The sequence below is a fragment of the Homarus americanus genome, unplaced genomic scaffold (assembly GCF_018991925.1).
Source record: "Homarus americanus isolate GMGI-L3 unplaced genomic scaffold, GMGI_Hamer_2.0 scaffold40982, whole genome shotgun sequence".
NCBI lineage: Eukaryota > Metazoa > Arthropoda > Malacostraca > Decapoda > Nephropidae > Homarus > Homarus americanus.
In genome coordinates, this window is record NW_024714524.1 from 1 (window position 1) to 26,483 (window position 26,483).

Consider the following 26,483-nt stretch of genomic DNA (forward strand, 5'->3'; position numbering starts at 1 on the left):
TGGTAGAGGTAACTGTGTTGTGTATGAAAACTGTGTTGTGTAGTGGAAGTAACTGTATTGTGTGAGTGAAGGTAACTATTGTGTGAAGTGACTATATTGTAGTAGTGAAGGTAACTGTATTGTGTGAGTGAAGTAACTGTATTGTGTGTAGTGGAAGTAACTATTGTAGTGGAAGATTAACTGTATTGTGTAGTGGAAATTAACTGTATTGTGTGGTGGAGTAACTGTATGTGTAGTGAAGGTAACTGTGTGTGTGAGTGTGTGCTGTGTGTAGTGAATGTGTATTGTGTAGTAAATGGCTTGTATTATTATAATAAACTGTATTGTATGAGAACTGTATTGTATAGTGATACTGTGTTATTAGTAATGTTTGTGTTGAAATGTGTTATGGAACTGTATTGTGTAGTGAAATGCTGATTTGTAATGAAGGTAACTGTATTGTGTGAGATAACTGTATTGTGTAATTAAGTAACTGTATTGTGTAGTTAAGTAACTTATTGTGGTGAAGTAACTGTATTGTGTAGTGAAGGTAATGTGTGTGATAACTATTTGTGTAGTGGTAGCTGTGTGTGGTGAGTAACTGTATTGTAATGAAGTAACTGTATTGTGTAAGTGAGGTAACTGTATTGTGTAGTGAAGGTAACTGTATTGTGTAGAATAACTGTATTGTGTAGTGAAGTAACTGTATTGTGTAGTGAAGTAACTGTATTGTGTAGTGAAGGTAACTGTATTGTGTAGTGAAGGTAACTGTATTGTGTAGTGAAGTAACTGTATTGTGTAGTGAAGTAACTGTATTGTGTAGTGAAGGTAACTGTATTGTGTAGTGAAGGTAACTGTATTGTGTAGTGAAGGTAACTGTATTGTGTAGTGAAGGTAACTGTATTGTGTAGTGAAGTAACTGTATTGTAGTGAAGGTAACTGTATTGTGTAGTGAAGTAACTGTATTGTGTAGTGAAGTAACTGTATTGCGTAGTGAAGGTAACTGTATTGCGTAGTGAAGTAACTGTATTGTAGTGAAGGTAACTGTATTGTGTAGAGAAGTAACTGTATTGTGTAGTGAAGGTAACTGTATTGTGTAGTGAAGTAACTGTATTGTGTAGTGAAGTAACTGTATTGTGTAGAGAACTGTATTGTGTAGTGAAGTAACTGTATTGTGTAGTGAAGTAACTGTATTGTGTAGTGAAGGTAACTGTATTGTGTAGTGAAGTAACCGTATTGTGTAGAGAACTGTATTGTGTAGTGAAGGTAACTGTATTGTAGTGAAGTAGCTGTATTGTGTAGTGAAGTAACTGTATTGTGTAGTGAAGTAACTGTATTGTGTAATGAAGTAACTGTATTGTGTAGAGAACTGTATTGTGTAGTGAAGGTAGCTGTATTGTAGTGAAGTAGCTGTATTGTGTAGTGAAGTAACTGTATTGTGTAGTGAAGTAACTGTATTGTGTAGTGAAGTAACTGTATTGTGTAGAGAACTGTATTGTGTAGTGAAGTAACTGTATTGTGTAGTGAAGTAACTGTATTGTGTAGTGAAGTAACTGTATTGTGTAGAGAACTGTATTGTGTAGTGAAGGTAACTGTATTGTAGTGAAGTAGCTGTATTGTGTAGTGAAGTAACTGTATTATGTAGTGAAGTAACTGTATTGTGTAGAGAAGGTAACTGTATTGTGTAGTGAAGTAACTGTATTGTGTAGTGAAGTAACTGTATTGTGTAGTGAAGTAACTGTATTGTGTAGTGAAGTAACTGTATTGTAGTGAAGGTAACTGTATTGTGTAGTGAAGTAACTGTATTGTGTAGTGAAGGTAACTATTGTGTAGTGAAGGTAACTATATTGTGTAGTGAAGTAACTGTATTGTGTAGTGAAGTAACTGTATTGTGTGGTGAAGTAACTGTATTGTGTAGAGAAGTAACTGTATTGTGTAGAGAACTGTATTGTGTAGTGAAGTAACTGTATTGTGTAGTGAAGTAGCTGTATTGTGTAGAGAAGTAACTGTATTGTGTAGAGAACTGTATTGTGTAGTGAAGTAACTGTATTGTTTAGTGAAGGTAACTGTATTATGTAGTGACGTAACTGTATTGTGTAGTGAAGTAACTGTATTGTGTAGTGAAGTAACTGTATTGTGTAGTAAAGGTAACTGTATTGTGTAGTGAAGTAACTGTATTGTGTAGTGAAGGTAACTACTGTGTAGTGAAGGTAACTATATTGTGTAGTGAAGTAACTGTATTGTGTAGTGAAGTAACTGTATTGTGTAGTGAATGTAACTGTATTGTGTAGTGAAGTAACTGTATTGTGTAGGGAAGTAACTGTATTGTGTAGTGAAGTAACTGTATTGTGTAGTGAATGTAACTGTATTGTGTAGTGAAGTAACTGTATTGTGTAGGGAAGTAACTGTATTGTGTAGTGAAGTAACTGTATTGTGTGGTGAAGTAACTGTATTGTGTAGTGAAGTAACTGTATTGTGTAGGGAAGTAACTGTATTGTGTAGAGAACTGTATTGTGTAGTGAAGTAACTGTACTGTGTAGTGAAGGTAACTGTATTGTGTAGTGAAGTAACTGTATTGTGTAGTGAAGTAACTGTATTGTGTAGTGAAGTAACTGTATTGTGTAGTGAAGGTAACTATTGTGTAGAGAAGTGACTATATTGTGTAGTGAAGGTAACTGTATTGTGTAGTGAAGTAACTGTATTGTGTAGTGAAGTAACTGTATTGTGTAGTGAAGGTAACTGTATTGTGTAGTGAAGTAACTGTATTGTGTAGTGAAGTAACTGTATTGTGTAGTGAAGGTAACTGTATTGTGTAGTGAAGTAACTGTATTGTGTAGTGAAGGTAACTGTATTGTGTAGTGAAGTAACTGTATTGTGTAGTGAAGTAACTGTATTGTGTAGTGAAGTAACTGTATTGTAGTGAAGTAACTGCATTGCATAGTGAAGGTAACTGTATTGTGTAGTGAAGGTAACTGTATTGTGTAGTGAAGTAACTGTATTGTGTAGTGAAGTAACTGTATTGTGTAGTGAAGTAACTGTATTGTAGTGAAGTAACTGTATTGCATAGTGAAGGTAACTGTATTGTGCAGTGAAGGTAACTGTATTGTGTAGTGAAGTAACTGTATTGTGTAGTGAAGTAACTGTATTGTAGTGAAGTAACTGTATTGTGTAGTGAAGGTAACTATTGTGTAGAGAAGTAACTGTATTATGTAGTGAAGGTAACTGTATTGTGTAGTGAAGTAACTGTATTGTAATGAAGTAACTGTATTGCGTAGTGAAGGTAACTGTATTGTGCAGTGAAGGTAACTGTATTGTAGTGAAGGTAACTCTATTGTGCAGTGAAGGTAACTGTATTGTGTAGTGAAGTAACTGTATTGTGTAGTGAAGGTAACTGTATTGTGTAGTGAAGGTAACTGTATTTTGTAGTGAAATAACTGTATTGTGTAGTGAAGTAACTGTATTGTGTAGTGAAGGTAACTATTGTGTAGAGAAGTAACTGTATTATGTAGTGAAGGTAACTGTATTGTGTAGTGAAGTAACTGTATTGTAGTGAAGTAACTGTATTGTGTAGTGAAGGTAACTGTATTGTGCAGTGAAGGTAACTGTATTGTAGTGAAGGTAACTCTATTGTGCAGTGAAGGTAACTGTATTGTAGTGAAGGTAACTCTATTGTGCAGTGAAGGTAACTGTATTGTGTAGTGAAGTAACTGTATTGTGTAGTGAAGGTAACTGTATTGTGTAGTGAAGGTAACTGTATTTTGTAGTGAAATAACTGTATTGTGTAGGGAAGTAACTGTATTGTGTAGTGAAGTAACTGTATTGTGTAGTGAAGTAACTGTATTGTGTAGTGAAGTAACTGTATTGTGTAGTGAAGGTAACTGTATTATGTAGTGAAGTAACTGTATTGTGTAGTGAAGTAACTGTATTGTGTAGTGAAGTAACTGTATTGTGTAGTGAAGGAAACTGTATTGTGTAGTGAAGTAATTGACTTGTAGTGAAGGTAACTATTGTGTAGTGAAGGTAACTAGTATTGTGTAGTGAAGTAACTGTATTGTGTAGTGAAGTAACTGTATTGTGTAGTGAAGTAACTGTATTGTGTAGTGAAGTAACTGTATTGTGTAGTGAAGTAACTGTATTGTGTAGTGAAGTAACTGTATTGTGTAGTGAAGTAACTGTATTGTGTAGTGAAGTAACTGTATTTTTGTATTGGTGCTACTGGTGGATATATAGGTGCTAGTGAGGGTGTGGTGTGGCCAGGTATAGTGCGGGCAGGTGTGGTGTGGCCGGGTATAGTGCGGGCAGGTATAGTGCGGGCAGGTGTGGTGTGGCCGGGTATAGTGCGGGCAGGTGTGGTGTGGCCGGGTATAGTGCGGGCAGGTGTGGTGTGGCCAGGTATAGTGCGGGCAGGTGTGGTGTGGCCAGGTATAGTGCGGGCAGGTGTGGTGTGGCCGGGTGTAGTGTTTTCATGTGCCCTCGCCAAACTCGCGTCTAACAAACACACAGTTGAATACAATTTGGGTCTGTCAAAAAGAACCCTTAAAACTGGAATTAGGAAGGAACTTATTGATGAGTTTGACGCAAGACAAGAGCAAACAGGCACTAGTCGATCCATAGGTTACCATGATGAGATGTATCAAGTGAAACATGTATAGGGAGCAAGTAACAAGATCACTAGATGTTGTAACAGCTAGACTAAGGTTAGGATATAAGTACCTCTGGCAGCATGTTATGGAACAAGTAACAAGATCACTAGATGTTGTAACAGCTAGACTAAGGTTAGGATATAAGTACCTCTGGCAGTATGTCCCTCAGGCAGATGTGAACAAGACTAAATGTAAAGTGTGTGGCCAGACATATGGCCACACACTTGAACACTACGTCCTCGACTGTGTGAAGATAGAACCTTTTAGGGACAGGTCCAAGCACACTGCGAGTGAAATGGCACAACACTTCATCTCTAATGGCAAGGTAGCCGACATATTAAGATTGTATCCACTTTTTTGCATTTAGTAACTATATCAGTTCTCATGTATAGAACCAAATACACAATGTGCTTGAATACTTCTCACGCAGATGTGAATAACAAAGTGTGAGGCCAGACATACTGCCTCACAATCCTGCGGCCAGACATACTGCCTCACACTCCTGTACTCATGCAGTTGTGAATAAGTTACCCTTTATGTATAGAACTAAACAAATAATGTAATTAAAATGCTGTGTAACATTCAGTGCCATAATATCCTGACAACGGTGGTTAATTATTTTGACCCTTTGTAAACTCTACTCTGTAATCCTTTTGCGCTACCGCTCACAGGATGAGCATAGGGTGCACAATAAACTAGCCGCTGTAAGTGGCAAAATCAAAATCAATCAGCACACCACAACAGAGCACCATATAACACCACAACAGAGCACCATATAACACCACAACAGAGCACCATATAACACCACCATATAACACCACCATAACACCACATTAGGTTCAATAACAATCAGTAGTAATCAGTAATTCTTTTAATCTATGTATTACATTATTTCGTACAAATGTCAGAGTCCACATCATAATGGGACTCAAGTGAAATATACAACCTTGTTATACCTTTGAGTACGGTGACTTAAATCTTTGAGTACGGTGACTAAATCCCTTGAATATGATTTCTTAGGACCTTTTTTGTATCGTACTCAGTGGGTTAAGTCATTGTACTCAGGGGGTTATGTCATAGTAATCAAGGGGTTAAGTCATTGTACTCAAGGGGTTATGTCATAGTAATCAAGGGGTTAAGTCATTGTACTCAAGGGGTTATGTCATAGTAATCAAGGGGTTAAGTCATTGTACTCAAGGGGTTATGTCATAGTAATCAAGGGGTTAAGTCATTGTACTCAAGGGGTTATGTCATAGTAATCAAGGGGTTAAGTCATTGTACTCAAGGGGTTATGTCATAGTAATCAAGGGTTAAGTCATTGTACTCAAGGGGTTATGTCATAGTAATCAAGGGGTTAAGTCATTGTACTCAAGGGGTTATGTCATAGTAATCAAGGGGTTAAGTCATTGTACTCAAGCGGTTATGTCATAGTAATCAAGGGGTTAAGTCATTGTACTCAAGGGGTTATGTCATAGTAATCAAGAGGTCAAGTCATTGTACTCAAGGGGTTTTATCATAGTAATCAAGAGGTCAAGTCATTGTACTCAAGGGGTTATATCATAGTAATCAAGGGGTTAAGTCATTGTACTCAAGGGGTTATGTCATAGTAATCAAGGGGTTAAGTCATTGTACTCAAGGGGTTATGTCATAGTAATCAAGAGGTTAAGTCATTGTACTCAAGGGGTTATGTCATAGTAATCAAGGGGTTAAGTCATTGTACTCAAGGGGTTATGTCATAGTAATCAAGAGGTCAAGTCATTGTACTCAAGGGGTTTTATCATAGTAATCAAGAGGTCAAGTCATTGTACTCAAGGGGTTATATCATAGTAATCAAGGGGTTAAGTCATTGTACTCAAGGGGTTATGTCATAGTAATCAAGGGGTTAAGTCATTGTACTCAAGGGGTTATGTCATAGTAATCAAGAGGTTAAGTCATTGTACTCAAGGGGTTATGTCATAGTAATCAAGGGGTTAAGTCATTGTACTCAAGGGGTTATGTCATAGTAATCAAGAGGTCAAGTCATTGTACTCAAGGGGTTATGTCATAGTAATCAAGGGGTTAAGTCATTGTACTCAAGGGGTTATGTCATAGTAATCAAGAGGTCAAGTCATTGTACTCAAGGGGTTATGTCATAGTAATCAAGAGGTCAAGTCATTGTACTCAAGGGGTTATGTCATAGTAATCAAGGGGTTCAAGTCATTGTACTCAAGGGGTTATGTCATAGTAATCAAGAGGTCAAGTCATTGTACTCAAGGGGTTATGTCATAGTAATCAAGAGGTCAAGTCATTGTACTCAAGGGGTTATGTCATAGTAATCAAGAGGTCAAGTCATTGTACTCAAGGGTTTAATCCTTTGGCTTACTAAATATATAGAAACACTTTACAAGCATTGCTATATTGATATCCTCACGCTACAATGATGACTGCCACACCAGATTCATCATCAGAAATTGAAACAAAACTACACATGTCTTTTTGTGTCTAAATATGGACAAATATATATATATTTTTTTTGTATTATTTATTTACACTAAATTCTACAGTAGACTAATGTACAATAAATTCGTGTTTAGACGGATGAACTGTACTGACACTGAGCTCGGAAAAAGGAACACAAGTAACTCTAATCTTTGGTGTTCGTAAATCTTGGTTGTGTGCGAGTGTGTGTTCGTGTTCGTATGTCGAGTCAGGAATGTGTGGAGGAACTTGGTATTGTTGTGGGGTGGGTTACGTTGGGTTTGGTTGGGTTTGGTTGGGTTTGGTTGGGTTTGGTTGGGTTTGGTTGGGTTTGGTTGGGTTTGGTTGGGTTTGGTTGGGTTACGTTGGGTTTGGTTGGGTTTGGTTGGGTTTGGTTTCAATTATAATGATATGTTTCCAGTTCTCAGATGCATAAACCAGACCCAATGCTACCCAATCGCCACACACACACACTACCTACCTCGACAAACAGACACCGTATAAACACAACAACTAACAAATAACTACAGTACTGCATTACACTATTGGGAAGAAAATATGCTACCAGTACAAATCAGCATCCATAATTCTGCACTTTAATTAGCTATAAAAAAAATCAAATCAAGATCTATATTACAGTACTTTTATACACAAAATTTAATGTTTTTTCCACAGTTTTTAATTCCTCTTTTGAGTTTTAAATTGGACAGAATTAAAATAAACCCGAATTTCGTAATATTTTCTAAAAGGTGAAATTTGTGTTAATAATTAGATTTTTTAGGGGAAAGGAAATTGTTTTGTGGTCATATGAATAAATTGATATTTCAAGAATGTTATTTTAGTTAAGAAGAATATTATGGTGAAAAGGGTATCTGTTCTACAATGTATTAACTATAACAAATGCTTACCATGTGTGTGTGTGTGTGTGTGTGTGTGTGTGTGTGTGTGTGTGTGTAGGTATGTGTATCTGTATGTAATAATAATAATAATTAACTGTTTATTGAAAGAGCTTGACAGCCAGAAGGCTGAAAATATACAGTTACATATTTGGGGAATGGGTTACGAATTACAAATAATATACAAGTAACATAAGTGACACAAATAAGACATATAATAACTAGATGGGGATCAGCTCAAACTACAGTTCATTTCAACATAGTGACAGTGTAAGGAGCAGTGTTTACTGGGAGTGAATACACTGATTTATTACAAGTTATTGATAATTTTTACAATGGTAAGTATATATGTGTGTGAATCTATGTATGTATGTACGTATTAACACACAAAACAGACAAGAAATAATCCAAATTAAAACACCGAAAATACAACAAAAGTGAAATATATAAACACAGACTGGACTAGGCAGTGAGGGATACAGTCGACAAACAATTGAGGTATAGTGGAAACAAGATCTATAAAGGAAACTCAAAATTGCATCAAAACTCGATACAATAAGGGTAATATATATTATAGTTAAATGCCCATGATAGAAGAACAATTGATTATGCTTTGTTGCGTATACAGTACTAATTGGCCGTTATGTAGAAATGCAATGGCTGACACAGTATACTAACACAAACGACCATACAATCGTTATCCTCTGTAATACAATATATCAATCTTTTTTCCCAATCATTGTTTGTAAAATCATCAAACAACCATAATATTTTCCAAAATAACCCCCAAAAATAGTTGAGTTTACGGTACCAAAGAAAACTGTCGTGGCGATCAGCAGGAGGAACTCTTGTAATCTGGTGTCCGACGCATTGCAGGAGTCGAGGGTCACGTCCCCACGCTGTTCATGCTTCAACTCCCCTGGCCTGTAGATAGATAAATAGATAGATAGATAGATAGATAGATAGATAGATAGATGTATACACCCTAAACATGTATAGTGGGTCGTCAGTATTCATATGGATTCTGTTCTGAAAAGTTGACATGTATAAATCTCTGTCTCAAGTTGGGTTAGGTTCCTAATTGGTCAAGTTGGGTTGAATTTGTTACTTAATTTAAAATATCCCATAGAAACAACTATTAATAATATAAATAGGAACAATAAATAAAACATAGTGTTATCTTATTTTTACAAACGTTTTAATTTAATATCGTTTCATTTAATAAGATTTTAAGGGTTTACTAAATAAATATTAAATCAAGAGAGTCAAGTAGCCATTGATAAATTAGTTTCCCCCAGCCCCTCACCTGATGGCATATAGCTGGGCCATGTTGTTACCCAGCTGATGAAAAAGTTGGTGCTCGAACTGTAGATGATGATGATGATAATGATGATGAAAATGATGATGATAATGATGTTAATTCAATACAAACTGCCATACATGTTTACAATTGGATAAGCATTTTTATAAATTATATGGGAGAGAGAACGACAAGACTTCCCACCCGATGAGTAACAACATGGCGTCTGCAGAGCCATCTTACCGCATGGGCACGCTGGCCAGTTGACCAGGGCCCCACGATATTAGGGGCCCCACGATATTAGGGGCCCCATGGATAGAGCACACCACTACTAATGAAGTACATGTAGTTCCTAGGCATCATGGGTTGCTTTAGGCTTACCCACGCAACCAACAACAAAGTTTGTTTTACTGGAGATAAGACACCCGGTGAGCCATGACTACGACATATATTTTCCATTAGTGTTATGTTAGCCAGCCTATAGGGAGAGGCCATTGAGACAGTGTTGTTCATCGCCTCACGCCCCAAAAACACATTTTAATAGTATCTCCTAGGCCATGGGTTAGTTAAGACGTCGTCCACACCCTCTCCCTCCTGAAGGGTACGGGACGCCACACAGTCCTCCACCTGTCCTGTGGACCATCAGTGACACGAGATTAAGTGTGTTAATCTAGGTTATTATCCCCGTGGAAATATTACGTGTGGAAGCCTGGTTGTGACAAGAGCATTCCAGGCTGGCAGCAAATGTAACACTTGAAGAATTAAGGCTCTGTTAAGTCATACCCATAGTAGAGTAATCACATGTGTCCCCAAGTTGAAAATTGTTGATTAATTCTTTTGCTTTACCAATTAATCATATGTTTCAACAATTGTGTTATTCAATGTAACAATTAATTATATGTTTAATTTTACTGAAAGTTTTAGTTTTCATTTGAGTGGGAGGGTAGGGGCTCCAGGATATTGCTTTGCCCAGGGCCTACAGAATTTATGATGGTAAAAAATGCCATGTATATGTATAACCAAAGACAAATGCTATATATGTATAACCAGTCATACAAATACCAACTGCATGAATGACGACAACCGTATACATATTAACCTGTATACATACCAGAGTTTACAAACACCTACTCAAATGTATGTCATCACAAACCGTGTATTAAGCGAAGCGATCGTGCGGACGAGCTGGGTGTTTGCGCAATCCAAGGCAGCGATCTTCTTGGCCTGGGCGTCAATGCGGGCGTCTTTGTTGTGCATTTCTCTACGCATCACCTCTTGTTCGTGGCGAAACTCTTGTTCCATATTCATTAACCTGAGGAAATAAGAGAGGAATTGTGATGTAGCAAGAGATTTGGTGTGTGATGAGTCTGTTGATATGAACTATATAGAGATGAGAGTTTGTTATATCGAGGGTCCATTAGATGTGAAACCTCCTTCTAACGAACTGTATAGAGATGAAAGTCCATTATATCGAGGTTTAACTCTTATTTAACTCTAGATATAAGAGAATAACGTCTGTGTTTACGTCCGTTTGTTTACCTCTCAACAATAACTCTCATTTGAACTTCCTGCTGGTCCAGTACTTGAGGTGGAGCCGTAGTGTGGGGCGTCTGGTACTGGGTAATGCGTCTCACATCCTTCGACCAGCTGCCCACACTGTTCCCTCCTGAACACCACGTATTTACATCATCCTCGGAGTCCTGGTAACAGTGGGAGGGTCCTCGGGGGAAGTCCTCTCTGTCGCAGGATCTAAAATTAGAGTTATGTTTTTAAAAGTCGTTTAGGTGAAGTTAATGACAAATGATTTTATTCAGCTCAGAGGTGACCCCATACACAAGGTGTTAGTAGACTATCACCACAAACACCTTCACTACAGGGACGACACTTTTAATATTTGGTTAACAACAGAGGTGACCCCATACATAAGGTGTTAGTAGACTATCACCACTAACACCTTCACTACAGGGACGACACTTTTAATATTTGGTTAACAACAGAGGTGACCCCATACATAAGGTGTTAGTAGACTATCACCACTAACATCTTCACTACAAGGACGACACTTTTAATATTTGGTTAACAACAGAGGTGACCCCATACACAAGGTGTTAGTAGACTATCACCACAAACACCTTCACTACAGGGACGACACTTTTAATATTTGGTTAACAACAGAGGTGACCCCATACACAAGGTGTTAGTAGACTATCACCACTAACACCTTCACTACAGGGACACTTTTAATATTTGGTTAACAACGACCCCATACACAAGGTGTTAGTAGACTATCACCACTAACACCTTCACTACGACACTTTTAATATATGGTTAACAACAGAGGTGACCCCATACACAAGGTGTTAGTAGACTATCACCACTAACACCTTCACTACAGGGACGACACTTTTAATATTTGGTTAACAACAGAGGTGACCCCATACACAAGGTGTTAGTAGACTATCACCACTAACACCTTCACTACAGGGACGACACTTTTAATATTTGGTTAACAACAGAGGTGACCCCATACACAAGGTGTTAGTAGACTATCACCACTAACACCTTCACTACAGGGACGACACTTTTAATATTTGGTTAACAACAGAGGTGACCCCATACACAAGGTGTTAGTAGACTATCACCACTAACATCTTCACTACAGGGACGACACTTTTAATATTTGGTTAACAACAGAGGTGACCCCATACATAAGGTGTTAGTAGACTATCACCACTAACATCTTCACTACAGGGACGACACTTTTAATATTTGGTTAACAACAGAGGTGACCCCATACATAAGGTGTGAGTAGACTATCACCACTAACATCTTCACTACAGGGACGACACTTTTAATATTTGGTTAACAACAGAGGTGACCCCATACACAAGGTGTTAGTAGACTATCACCACTAACACCTTCACTACAGGGACGACACTTTTAATATTTGGTTAACAACAGAGGTGACCCCAAACACAAGGTGTTAGTAGACTATCACCACTAACACCTTCACTACAGGGACGACACTTTTAATATTTGGTTAACAACAGAGGTGACCCCATACATAAGGTGTGAGTAGACTATCACCACTAACATCTTCACTACAGGGACGACACTTTTAATATTTGGTTAACAACAGAGGTGACCCCAAACACAAGGTGTTAGTAGACTATCACCACTAACACCTTCACTACAGGGACGACACTTTTAATATTTGGTTAACAACAGAGGTAACCCCATACATAAGGTGTGAGTAGACTATCACCACTAACATCTTCACTACAGGGACGACACTTTTAATATTTGGTTAACAACAGAGGTGACCCCATACATAAGGTGTTAGTAGACTATCACCACTAACATCTTCACTACAGGGACGACACTTTTAATATTTGGTTAACAACAGAGGTGACCCCATACATAAGGTGTTAGTAGACTATCACCACTAACATCTTCACTACAGGGACGACACTTTTAATATTTGGTTAACAACAGAGGTGACCCCATACATAAGGTGTTAGTAGACTATCACCACTACATTCACAGGGACACTTTATATTTGGTTAAAGGTGACCATATAGTAGACTTACCAACATCTTCACTACAGGGGCATCCATACAAAAGTAGTTAAGGATTTATCTTATACCTGTACTAGAAAGTGTCAAGAAATACACACTTGTTCTATCAAGTTTTATCTGTAATATATAAGATGTTTTTTATGAGATGTGATGATAAATGTTCACATAATGCTTCAGTTATATGAGCTCTGAGAGGCATAATTAAGCTTCAATTATATGAGATCTGAGAGGCATAATTAAGCTTCAATTATATAAGGTTTGAGAGGCATAATTATATAAGCAACATAATACTTCCATTGGTATAACTTCTACATGTGTTGGCAGACGTCGACTCACCTATAATTCCTTCCCCTTCTTCCGCTAATGCTCCGCTCATGATGTGATCTGGCTCTTAGCTCCTGCCTCAACGCGGGAGACGGTGCCAAGCAAGGAGAGCAGTGGGGATTGGAGCGGGGAGGGTGGGCGTGGGGGCGGCGAGAATGGGCGTGAGAGCGTGAGGAAGGTCGGGAGTCAGGGGAGGAATCGGAAGAGGATGAAGCAGAGCGGCGTTGGCGTGTGCGGCCTCGACTTAGGGACGTGAGGTCCTCTACACTCTGGGAGGTGCTGAGGCTGCTATACGGACCGCCTTCGTACCACAACAAGTAGGAAGTGACAATCAATACCCGCGTCTCCTATTACTATAAGCTATTTGATGTCTACTTAATAGTATACTAGCATTTATGGATAATAACTTAGTCATTTTTGTTTCATATATAATTACTTCACGTAGAGGTATATAATCTAACTACAGCATAGATGGGACACTGAATTACTGTACTATACTCAGGGGCATTACAGAAGGTCCACAATGTACCTTGAGGCTGAGTGACTTTGGGATTGTGTCTAGGCGTACCATGAAGCGACACGTGACCGGCGTGACCTAAGTAAGCCAGATGTACAGCCACGGCGCGATGCCTAGTGGTGGTAGCTGGGAGATGCAGAGGCGAGGCTACAGGAAACAACCACACACACACACATAAGCAGATTAACAAGCATAATCACTGTTGATTGGGAAGGAAGATATCAAATAACTCCATTACAGGGTGATAGAGGGAAGTGAGCAATTACTCCAGCGATTGATAAGGCATTTTATCCCTATAAGCTAGCATATAATATCTTAAGCTTTGATTGATGAACATAGCAAGTCAAAAAATGCATTTAAATATCACAAATCTGATCGAAATATAAAAGCTTTGATATATTGAAAACTCACCTAAAGGGGACGCGTGGAGAACTTGTCTCAACCCCAGTACACCAGGATTCCCATTCTCACGAGACAACAAGCTCGAATTGTCAGTGTGTAGGAGGGGATCAACAGGGGAGGAAGACTGGGAATAGGCGAAGCTCTGGTATCCCGATGAGGCGATATTCGACAGCTGGGAGATCGACGTCTGGGAGCCCTGAGTGTTGTTCTCACTCTCCATACACAAGGCGTGTATCTGGTGCGAGCAGGAATCCATATAGCGGTATAACTCAGAGCATTCGTCGTGATACAAACCGTGTCTTTCCATAGGCGTCGGTAACCCAGTGACGGAATGGCTCCTCGACGCCAATGCCGTGCTTCTATAATGGTCATAAAATCAAATAAATACCACTAATATTTTATACACAATCACTAGTTAATATATATATAGCTACCTGTACTGTATGAATCATTAGTAAATAAATTATAATCTTTACTAAATCGAAAAGAATTAATTGGTTATTTATAGAAGGTAAATCATTGGTTGTTGTAATTTTGGAACATTATTTCACTTAGCAAATACAGGTATATTGTTATGAGTGTAATGTTATAAAAGGTACCAGTCAGATTATATTATACTGTACCCCAACAAAACACACCCACCTCCACACCCCACCCAACCCACCTCCACACCCCACCCAACCCACCCAACGTACCTAGGAAGGAGCCGAGGAGGTTGATATAGATGACCTCTCACAGGCTGCTGCTGGTGGGCGGCGGCAGAGTGAGGTTGCCCCGTAAACCCTCCCTGACGAAAAGGTGATCCAGTCGACCCCTCAGTCATGTAACACGTATTGCCGTTGATCTGGTTGACGTCTTGCAGCTGAATGTTATTGTTGTTTGCCTCGCTGTAAAGATTTGTAAATATGGGATATATTTTTTATCGAAGTTTGTCCTCTAAATCGATCTAAGCTTGTAATTATTTTTCTAAGCTTGTCCTCCCAAAATTGATCTAAGCTTGTAATTATTTTTCTAAGCTTGTCCTCCCAAAATTGATCTAAGCTTGTAATTACTTTTCTAAGCTTGTCCTCCCAAAATTGATCTAAGCTTGTAATTATTTTTCTAAGCTTGTCCTTCCAAAATTGATCTAAGCTTGCATTATTTTTCTAAGCTTGACCTCCCAAAATTGATCTAAGCTTATAATTATTTTCATCTAAGCTGGCAAAAAATCTTAATCTAAGCTTACAATTATTTTCAGCTATGGTAATACTGTATTTATGTAATAACTGACAGATGGCTGCAAAGAGAGAGAGAGAGAGAGAGAGAGAGAGAGAGAGAGAGAGAGAGAGAGAGAGAGACGTACACAGATGGAAACATGAAGTTCTCTGGTTCCGTCTGATGGTCGAAAGCCGTAATCAGGACGTAATCATCGTTAGTGTACAGGTCGTTCGATGCGTTTTTGTCCCGGTATGAAAAGTTTAGTCCCGGGCTGCCACTGACTTGCTGTAAAATTGATAGAAATTAATAAGTCATTTTGCTATTTGTTGTGAAACCTCGATTTACTGGACTATGAGGAGAGTTCATTATATAGAGGGTCTATTAGATTACAACCTAACACTAACCTAACCTAACACTCCCCTCTAGTACCCCAATCCTTCCCTCCAGTACCCCAATCCTTCCCTCCCCTAACACTCCCCTCCAGTACCCCAATCCTTCCCTCCAGTACCCCAAACCTTCCCTCCAGTACCCCAATCATTCCCTCCCCTAACACTCCCCTCCAGTACCCCAATCCTTCCCTCCCCTAACACTCCTCCAGTACCCCAATCCTTCCTCCAGTACCCCAATCCTTCCCTCCCTAACACACCCTCCAGTACCCCAATCCTTCCTCCAGTACCCCAATCCTTCCCTCTCCTAACACTTCCTCCCCACAACAACAACCACCACCACGTCATACCCTCTGGTGTTGACAACAGACTGCCGCAGCTGCTTGAGACTGACTGTGCCCGGGCGAGATCACTGACTGTAGACTGCCTCGCACCACCTGGTACCCCCATGTTGATTGTATTATCGACTGTGTCTTCGCCTGTAGCAATGTAGGAGTAAATTATGGTGGATATCTATCTAAAGTATCTACAGTATATGTACAGTATCTATATCTAAATTATCTATATCTACAGTATCTATCTAAAGTAACTATTAAACAAGCAACTTACTGGTAACTATTGGCTATGTGCGTCGTGTGTAGACATATGGAGTCGGTGTAGACATGTGCGTCGGTGTAGACATATGGGCTGGTGTAGACATGGCCGGTGTAGACATATGGGCTGGTGTAGACATGTGCGTCGGTGTAGACATATGGGCTGGTGTAGACATGGCCGGTGTAGACATACGGGCTGGTGTAGCCACTGGTTGATGTCCACTGGTCGGCTTCTGGTCGTTTCCTAGGTACTTACTTATGTCGTCGACTAGTGCTAATACTCTACTAGCCTCACTCTTGTAACCCTGAAATATGGATAAAAATTAAGTAATTCATATACATATACATCCTTGACCACCGAAGGGTCAAGATCACCTGGCGCCTCTCGAGCAGCCAGGTCAACTGTTAAGTTGGCCCATACCAACCCCCTCCCCTGAACCCTCCTCCCCACCGGAATATCAACAAGTTCTCGCCAGTTACAATTTCATTTAGGAAAGGAACGGAACCAGTGTTAAACAGAGGTGAACAGTGGTGAACAGTGCTTAAGTCAGTGAGAACAACTCAGTAACAGTCGTATCTAAGTTAACCTTCCCACAGTGAGGTCCCAGGTACCCAGTGATAACGGCCCCGCGAGACCCAACAACAACCAATCATGTGTTAATCCGCCTACGATAGGAAGGCCTGGGACCAAACCTCACTATATAACACCATCTGTGAGGGAATTACTACACCACATGTCCCTCATAACACCATATGTGAGGGAATTACTACACCACGTCAAGTCCCTCATCACACCATCTGTGAGGGAATTACTACACCACGGAGGTCCTCATCACCATCTGTGAGGAATTACTACACCACATCAAGTCCCTCATCACACCATCTGTGAGGGAATTACTACACCACGTGAAGACCCTCATAACACCATCTGTAAGAATACTTCACCACGTGAGGCCCCTCCATAACACCATCTGTGAGGGAATTACTACACACGTCAGGTCCCTCATAACACCATCTGTGAGGGAATTACCACACCACGTCAGGTCCCTAATAACACCATCTGTGAGGGATTACTACACCACGAGGACCCTCATAACACCATCTGTGAGGTAATTACATCACGTGAGGTCCCCATAACACCATCTGTGAGGAATTACTACACCACGCGGGTCCCTCATAACACCATCTGCGAATTACTACACACGGAGGTCCTCTAACACCATCTGGGAGGAGTTATCACTATGAGTTTGCTGTTCAACCTACATTAATCTGTATGTTCACTGTATGTTCCTTTACCTTTCTAATGAAGGCTTTAAACCACCAATGTATGTAATAAGTCATTTATGTCCAATGTATATTTTCAGCCTTCAGCTGCAGAACTTTTTCAATAAACCGTTAATTATTATTATTATTATTATTATTATTATTATACATTCCCATATACACTGTACATACACATTATATACATAAACATAGCATGTCCTCCCTATGTCCTTCCTATGTCCTTCCTTCTCCCATCATCATACCACATTCTTCTTGGTGAACTAACCCATAGCCAGAAAGATTAATCCCAGGTATACAGGACAGGTCACTAACTGCACTGGCTAACTCACCCAAAAAACACCCAGTGAAAGAATTTAACCTATAATTTCTTACTTGTTGGATACAATGGTTAATACAGCTTCTCTACAGAATACATTTAAATACAGTACAGTGAGTTTTATAAGGGAACACTATTTAAACCTATGTACTGTACCAGGCATTTTGCCACTTGTCAGCTTACTCACTTAGACGCCACACAGCCAACCTGCAGACTACAGCCGGTCTTTTATGTCCATTGTAAGCCATTTAGACTGAACTGTGTTATGTGAATATGAAGTGATATTTATGGTGTTTTTGTGACTGTATGGTGACTCTGTTGTTGTGATAATGTGAGCAGTGTCGGCCACCATCATTGTATTTGTCATCATCGTAATTTTGGAAATGTCTGGGAAGTTGAAGGCATCCAGGACAACAGTGTCTCTGAGGTGAAGATTGGCATTGTTAAGCACCATGAGATTCCCCTGAGCCTTGAAAAGGACATGATGACCAGACTTATTCTTCAGGATGTGGTGAATCTTGTTTACTTGTTTTGAACTGATAAGAGTATTGTAGGAAATTTTCCGTCGGTGATACATATCTGTTTGGGGACTGGCTGGGAACATACCCTATTGAACCCCATGTTATAATGCTCCCTATCTAGGATATTTCACCTCACTTGGATTACGCAGTTCAGTTCTGGTCACCATATTACAGAATGGATAAAGAATCCTTAGAAAGAATCCAGAGGAGAATGACAAGACTAATCCCGGGCATTAGGAACCTTGAGTACAGAGACAGGTTAAAGCATCTTAATTTGCACTCCTCGAGAGCGAGAGGTGGGCGATACATAGAGGTGTATAAATGGAAGTCAGGACTAAACAAAGGGGACATTACAAAGGTACTCAAACTATCCAACCAGGAGCGAACTCGTAACAATGGCTTCATCTCACCTGTGTGTCAATCTTAGCGAGGGCATCACTCAGGTGCAGGTGTAGTAAGGCCAGGTGCTTCCCGAGGTCAATCTTGCCATAAACCCAAGGTGCTGTCCTCCTTAGTGAGAGGACTCTGTGGGTTAGGTTGGGAGTAGGTTAGGTTAGGTTAGGCTGAGTTAGATATGTCTAGTGAGTGTGAGGAAATTAATTATGCCTGATAGACTGGAGAACAATTATACTGGCTGATAGACTGAAAAACAACCAATTATTATACTAACAAAGATCAATTCTATATACCACAGACCATAAACAAATGTTGTTATACTTTTCTTCAAACTCACAAACTGAAAACTCACAGAACATAAAAAACTCTCAGAAAAACTCACAGAAAATGAATGCTCACAGAAAAACTACTTGAAAAATTGTCTGAAAATGAATGCTCACAGAAAAACTCTGAAAATGAATGCTCACAGAAAAACTCTCAGAAAACTCACAGAAAAACTCACAGAAAATAAATAACTCACAGAAAACACACAGAATAACTCACAGAAATTGATCTTAAGAATTTTCTACACTGTTCTTTCTCCTTTTCAATGAAGTCGTTTAAGAATTCCATAAAAATTTCTTTGGCTTCGAAACAGGCAAAGTTAGCGAGAGTCTGAAGCGTTTTGGCCACCAGTGTCAAGTTCCTGCCAGCTCGCTCATCCGGATACTCTGAAAAACAAGATGTGATTGGTGGATTGTCATACGGTGCTCTAGAAGACAAGAGGTGATTGGTGGATTGTCATATGGTGCTTTGACATGCGATATGATTGGTGGATTGTGATACAGTACTCTAGAAGACAAGACGTGATTGGTGGATTGTTATACAGTACTCTAGAAGACAAGACGTGATTGGTGGATTGTTATACAGTACTCTAGAAGACAAGACGTGATTGGTGGATTGTTATACAGTAATCTGAAACACACCATTATTATTTATTTTTTTTATTAAGTATATACATATATTTTACAGTGGAGTTAATATACAATTATTATTATAAGGAAGGAAAGCAATTTAAGGTTGAACAAGAGGACAGAGCTGTTAGTTATATGTCTCCAGTAATTGTGATTAATGTAATAGCAATTTTATCTAAGTAACAAAATATAATATAATAATTTTGGTGGTTACAAAAAAAATAAGTATTACAAAAAATATTAATACTAAGATAATAGTTATTTTTTAAGAGATTTAAAGGAAGGGAGCGGAGTCTTTGCTGGGATGGGGTCAGTTTTGTTCCTGGGATATTTTATGGAGGTCTGGGACTGAGAGTGGCATGGGGGTGGTCTTAGTAGCTCTGGGGGCCTTAAGTTGTTTGTGTGTGTGTGTGTGTGTGTGTGTGTGTGTGTGTGGGTGAATCAGTGTGTGTAGTGTGTGTGTCTGCCTGTGTGGGTGAATCAGTGTGTGTGTAAGTGTGTGTATCTGCCTGTGTGGTGAATCAGTGTGTGTAGTGTGTGTGTCTGCCTGTGTGGAGTGAATCAGGTGTGTGTAGGTGTGTGTCTCGTGACTTATTGGAATCGTGTGAAGCTCACTAGAGGAGAGCAAGTGTAATGGTGTTAATGTGTGATAAAACCTAACCTAACCATACCTTACCTAACCCTAACACTAACCTAACACAAACCTAACCTAACCATACCTTACCTAACACTAACCTTACCTTACCTTAACCTAACACTAACCTTACCTTACCTTACCTTACCTAACCTAACACTAACCTTACCTAACACTAACCTAACCTAACCATACCTTACCTAACACTAACCTTACCTTACCTTACCTTACCTAACCTAACACTAACCTTACCTAACACCACCTAACCTAACACTAACTTATACCTTTAACCTAACAACTTCTACACTAACCTAACCTAACCGAACTTAACCTAACACTAACCTTACCTTACATTACCTAACCTAACACTAACCTACCTAACACTAACTAACCTAACCGAACTTAACCTAACACTAACCTTCTACCTTACCTAACCTAACACTAACTCACAACACTAACCTAACTAACCGAACTTAACTAACACTAACCTTACCTTACTACAACCTAACACTAACTACTAACACTAACCTAACCTAACCGAACTTAACCTAACACTAACCTTACCTACCTTACCTTACTAACCTAACACTAACCTTACCAACACTAACCTAACCTAACCGAACTTAACCTACTAACCTTACCTTACTTACACTACACTAACCTTACCTACACTAACGAAACTAACACTAATTATACCTTACTAACTAACACTAACTTAACTCTAACCGAACAAAACACTAACCTTACCTTACTTACCTTACTACACTAACCTAACCTCCCAACCTAACACTAACCTTACCTTACTACTAACCTAACACTAACCTTACCTAACACTAACCTAACCTAACCGAACTTAACCTAACACTAACCTTACCTTACCTTACCTAACCTAACACTAACCTTACCTAACACTACACCTAACCGAACTTAACCTAACACTAACCTAACATACCTTACCTTACCTTACCTAACACTAACCTAAGATGTAGTGGTAATTCCTCTTTGTATTCATATTGTATGTTATTGTACAGTCACCCACAAAAGACCCGTCGCCTCTCTTGCTGTTTCACGAACACTAAGATTCAGTTGCAAACCCTCGAAGCAGTGAATCACCGAAGCAGTGAACCCTCGAAGCAGTGAACCCTCGAAGCAGTGGACCCTCGAAGCAGTGGATCGATACATGATTCTGTCCATAAATGCTTCAGATTCACAAGTTTGAATCCGTCCTGGAGTTCATGATCCAAGATTAGAGGCAACAGGGAGCTCTGTTGGTAACTGAAGACTGAATGAAATATCGTCTGAACTTTGGCACTAAATATAGTAAAACCTGGAGGACTATACAGAAAGCTTTACCGAGACTACATGTATGTGTCGAATGGTTCAACAGTTTAAAATATATTCATCGAAACCCCAGGATGATATATTGATTCTATCAGTGCACACTTGGGGTCAAAGTTCACTCCTTTCTAAACTGAAGTACTATACACCCCCAACAACACACACACCAGATGACAGTCAGGGTAAGTCAGTTTGGAGACTCATTCCCTAGTGAGTGAATTATTGACTGCAACTGTACATATGAAGTGTGTTTGTAATTATTGTTGATACCTATATTGTACAGTCACTTGCATTTACACCTGGTACAGTGACTGGTGTGTTTTGTGACATGTAGCAATACTGTGTTTGTTTATCAGGCATTCTTTTAGTCTGGGTACTATTGTAAGGTTCCTAAGGCCCATTCAGAGTGTTTTAATATGATGTAAACACACACAGCATTGCCACATGTCACAAAACACATCAGCCACTATACCAGGTAGAAATGCAAGTGACAATACAAATCACAAAATCCCCCCTCCTCCAAAAAACAAACAAAAATAAACCAATCAGGACAAAACTTACACAGGAAAAGATCGATCGGACCGAAGAATTCTCTCCCATATCACAGAGACTCGATCTTTTAAAGCCTTTTGTCGGGCGAGTTTGGATTGGTCGTCGGTGTTGCGTAGAGGATCCACTTCCAGGTCTTCCCCGAGAGTGATGAGCTCACAGATGGGATCTCCTAAGGTGTCGTGGAGGTACTGTTCACCTACAAGTTTCATGTAAGCTTCAATAGCCTTTGTGGCGACGCTGTTCCCACGAAGGTGTTCGCTCTCGGCTGTAAATATATGTAAATGAGGTAGCGTGTGTAAACAAGTGCATAAATAATATAAATATATATGTAAATAAACGATACACATTAGCTGTATTTTTTAAACACCCTTTTTAAAACACTCATGAAAAGACTAATCCAACATTTTTACATAACATTGGTTTGGTTCGTTTTGGTTAGGTTAGGTTATTTTAGGGTTGGGTTAGGTTAGGTTAAGTTAGGTTATTTTGGGGTTAGGTTAGGTTAAATAACAAAACTCACACTTTCTCTGGATATCAGCGGTCACAAGATCTACCAGGAAGGGTATGGCACAGTTCTCCGCTTGCATGATGTTGATGAGGATGTTCCTAATCTCTTCCTTGACTTTGACGGGCACAACCGGTTCTAGCAGCTGACAGAGTGATATGGAGTTTTCCTTGAGGTACTGGCGGAAGTCTCCATATTGGGACAGTGGCAAGATGTCGACTGATTGGAATCTACGGAAGAAAGATATTATTTGGTGTCTGTTCATTAGTGGAGCGTGTTGACATTTGCTCACGAGACAAATACTCACAAAGGTTAGGTTAGGTTCGTCTTGTGAGCAAATATCAACAAACTGATTACAGAAGAGAGATTTGTGCATCATATTTAGAAATGCTTGAACAGGGTATCGTGGGAAGTAGTCAAGCCAGTAGTGAGAAAGTTATACGTTGAGAAATACCTTGTTCGGGTAGTTATGGCATTATATGAGGATTTAAATCCCTCTGTGAGAATAGTAAGAGAATTTCAAGGCGAGTGTCAATCGTGGGTGTGTCTTGAGCACCTCACCTGCTCTGGGGAGTTCTTTTAGACTGATGATTTAGTGTTGAAGAGACAGTGGAAGAACTCAAGCAATCGGAGGGTGGAATAGTCAGGGGCCTTGAGAGTAAAATGACATAGACAAAATGAAATTAGTTGTCTGGGAATGAGTTCTGCTGCCTGGGTGACATGATCAGTGTTGGAGGGGGTGCTGAAGGCTGCTGTGTTGTGAGTCATGGATGAGTTCTGCTGCCTGGGTGACATGATCAGTGCTGGAGGGGGTGCTGAAGGCTGCTGTGTTATGAGTCATGGATGAGTTCTGCTGCCTGGGTGACATGATCAGTGTTGGAGGGTGCGACCTAAGAGCAGGTCAAGAATGGAATGGTAAAGAGACGTTGAAAATATCCATAAAATAATATCGATGACGATGATAATGACAATAATGTTGAAAATAATGATAATGAATATTTAATAATAACAATGATGACTTTTAATACCAATAATAACAAATAACAATGACCTCATATATCCCTACAATCACGAACCTGTGCTTAATTCTGAGAGCTGGTGGTTCTCTTTCCTTCCCTTCTACCCTCAGCTGGTACCACTGCTCGTCAAAACTTACTCGACTGGGGCTAGATGGTTCAAGATCAATTTCCACCGCCCCGATCTTCTTGCGAGTCGTTTTCTTATCCGCCTCTCTAATAAGTTCAATACAGATCTTGGACACCTGGGGAAGAATTGGTGGAGTGAGTGGTGGTACTGGGTTGGGTTGGGTTAGGACTGACGTTCAATAATATAGATTCTTAAGAGTCTCTCTCTCTCTCTCTCTCTGTCAAAGCAGCATTAAATCATTCAGCATTATTGTGGAATTAATTTAATCTGGCAGGAATTCTTAAATGTACAGTAACTTGCATTTACACCTGGTACAGTGATTGTGGGTTTTTGTTGAGATGTGGCAAGGATGTGTTTGTTTATTTGGCAGCTTTAATATAGCTGCTATTGTGAGGTTCCTGAGGGCCATTCTGAGAGTTTTAATGCAACATAAACAAACACAGTGGTGCCACATCTCAGAAAACATACCAGACTCTGTACCAGGTGTAAATGCAAGTGACTGTATGTGTTTTAATACCATGTAAACAAACACAGTGGTGCCACATCGCTGAAAACTCACCAAACATTGTACCAGGTGTAAGTGACTAAAAACTGGGATATAAATCTTACCTCTGAGGGCGGGTTCAGCTCAAAGTGTTCACCCCAAAAGCACATGTTCGAATTCTGTTTCGAACACGTATGGTACAGCTCCTCATTAAGGCTGAGAATACAGTAATACCTGTGGGAGGGGGGTTAGAATGTATAACATCAACACTCGTACCAAAAGAGTATCTATACATTTTGAGAAATTTCATAATAAAACTAAGATAATCTAGTAATAGTAGTAGTAGTGAGGTCAAAATAACTGGACGGCCACAGACATCTAGGCGCGTAATAAACGCGACGGACTTCAAGACCAGTCGTGGCGGAAGGTGAATGAGTGGGTTAGGAATCCAAGCTCTGTCTGAGATTCTAACACAGAGCCACATCGGCTCTGCAGCATTCACCCATGGAGTCAAGCATCGCTGGAACTACCTGATCGTACTATCCCTGATATCAGACCCTCCTCCACCCTCTGGAAGAAAGCTATCGCGTCAATTTCATTCCCAAATTAGTAAACACCCCCACTTAACCCCAGCAGAAAGAGCACTCCTTGCACTACCACCGAGACTGGGAGGAATGGGATTGACCAATCCAGAGGAGATTGCTGCCACCGAACATCAAAACTCAGTTAAGCTCACGGCAGCCCTCACGGACCACATAATTGCTCAGAACGCAACAGGGGAGGTGGATACTAGTGAAATAAACAAGATTCGAAGGTCCAATACGGCAGAACGACAGCACTGCCAAAGTGATAAGTTGCAGCAACTGTTGCTGCAAGTACCAGAGAATTTAAAGAAAAAAAGTAGCTATAGCGCAGGAGGTGGGCGCCTCAAACTGGTTAACTACGTTACTGATAAGGGCAAATGGTTTCAGCCTCAATAAACAAGAATTTACAGATGCCACTGCTCTAAGGTACGGTTGGCCAGTAGAAGGTTTGCCCTCCCAATGCGTGTGTGGCACTTCCTATGACGTCGATCACGCCATGATGTGCAAGAAAGGGGGCTTCATATGCATGAGGCAGCGAGGTAAGGGATCTCACAGCAAATATGTTGAAGGAAATCTGCCGTGATGTCATGGTAGAACCGACCCTCCTTCCATTGGATGGTGAGATCTTCCAACACATCTAACAATGCCGGTGTTGACGTCAGTGCTCGAGGATTCTGGACGCGGGGACAGCGAGCCTTCTTCGACATCAGGATTTTGATCCCATGGCGCATGTCACCGTAACCTAGCTCTCGATGCTGCACAGGAGGAACGAGAACGACAAGATAAGGGCATATGGGGAAAGAATTCAAAACGTTGATCAAGGCAGCTTCACTCCTCTAGTGTTCACAACCTCTGGTGGGATGGGACCAAGTGCAAGATGCTTCTACGCCAGACTAGCGGAGGTGATCTCCAACAGAAGCAGCAGCCCAGAAGTTATGTTACGCCTGGATGAGATGTCGACTGTCCTCTCTCGTCGGCTTTGCTCTGCCTCAAGGGAACAGAGCTTTGCTAACTCCGACAACTGCTGCAGATGTTGTCTATGAGGCAACAGTCACTGAATGCCGCATGATCTGCTGCTCAACTAACTCAACACAGATAGGATAGCTACTTATATATTAGGATATTTAATATGAAGGTAATTAAATGGTGGCGAAGGTGTAGCTATTGGGGGAGGCTGGAGGCCATTAAAAAAAGTAGCAGTAGTATAAGACACTTACTTCTTCTTGCTGGGGATGCCTTTAGCTTCCATGACCCATATTTTAAGCGTGTTTTCTTTCCGTCTTCTTTCGTCTTGATTCTCTTGACTCCTGGCGCTGAAAAAAACAGAATTGATTACAAAAAGACACATTGATCTCCTTCCCCTTCATCCCTCCTCCTACAGGAGGGCGTGCAGCCAGGCGTGCCAGTACTAGGGGCGTGCAGACCAGTACTGGGGGCGTGCAGACCAGTACTAGGGGGCGTGGACCCTGCAGTACTGGGGCGTGCAGACCAGTACCAG

General features: G+C 40.1%; 2 protein-coding genes and 1 long non-coding RNA gene across 4 annotated transcripts in view; all 3 read right to left on the reverse strand.

Moving 5' to 3' along the window:
- Window positions 1-8,629: 8,629 nt before the first annotated feature.
- On the reverse strand, window positions 8,630-16,430 carry LOC121878934. The gene is made up of 10 exons (XM_042385370.1): window positions 16,323-16,430; window positions 16,030-16,158; window positions 15,439-15,578; window positions 14,792-14,983; window positions 14,106-14,455; window positions 13,707-13,841; window positions 13,190-13,478; window positions 10,815-11,024; window positions 10,429-10,587; window positions 8,630-8,899 (listed from the first exon to the last, which is right to left on the reverse strand). Exons 1-10 carry the CDS (start codon window positions 16,428-16,430, stop codon window positions 8,695-8,697), a joined length of 1,917 nt encoding a protein of 638 aa, XP_042241304.1. The 3' UTR covers window positions 8,630-8,694.
- Window positions 16,431-16,432: 2 nt separating this feature from the next.
- LOC121878941 lies at window positions 16,433-19,520 on the reverse strand. Its single transcript, XR_006091264.1, has 3 exons — window positions 19,333-19,520; window positions 18,804-18,918; window positions 16,433-16,577 (listed from the first exon to the last, which is right to left on the reverse strand). It is a non-coding gene; the product is annotated as an uncharacterized LOC121878941 (long non-coding RNA).
- A 2,717-nt stretch (window positions 19,521-22,237) lies between these two features.
- LOC121878945 (ras GTPase-activating protein raskol-like) overlaps window positions 22,238-26,483 on the reverse strand; it is a 61,273-nt gene continuing 57,027 nt past the window's right edge. For both annotated transcript variants that reach the window (XM_042385391.1, XM_042385400.1), the window contains 5 exons: window positions 26,203-26,298; window positions 24,527-24,635; window positions 23,848-24,032; window positions 22,787-23,001; window positions 22,238-22,531 (listed from right to left, as the gene is read on the reverse strand). In XM_042385391.1, coding sequence (XP_042241325.1) covers window positions 22,272-22,531; window positions 22,787-23,001; window positions 23,848-24,032; window positions 24,527-24,635; window positions 26,203-26,298 — 865 coding nt within the window. In that variant the 3' untranslated portion in view covers window positions 22,238-22,271. The remainder of the gene's footprint in view (window positions 22,532-22,786; window positions 23,002-23,847; window positions 24,033-24,526; window positions 24,636-26,202; window positions 26,299-26,483) is intronic.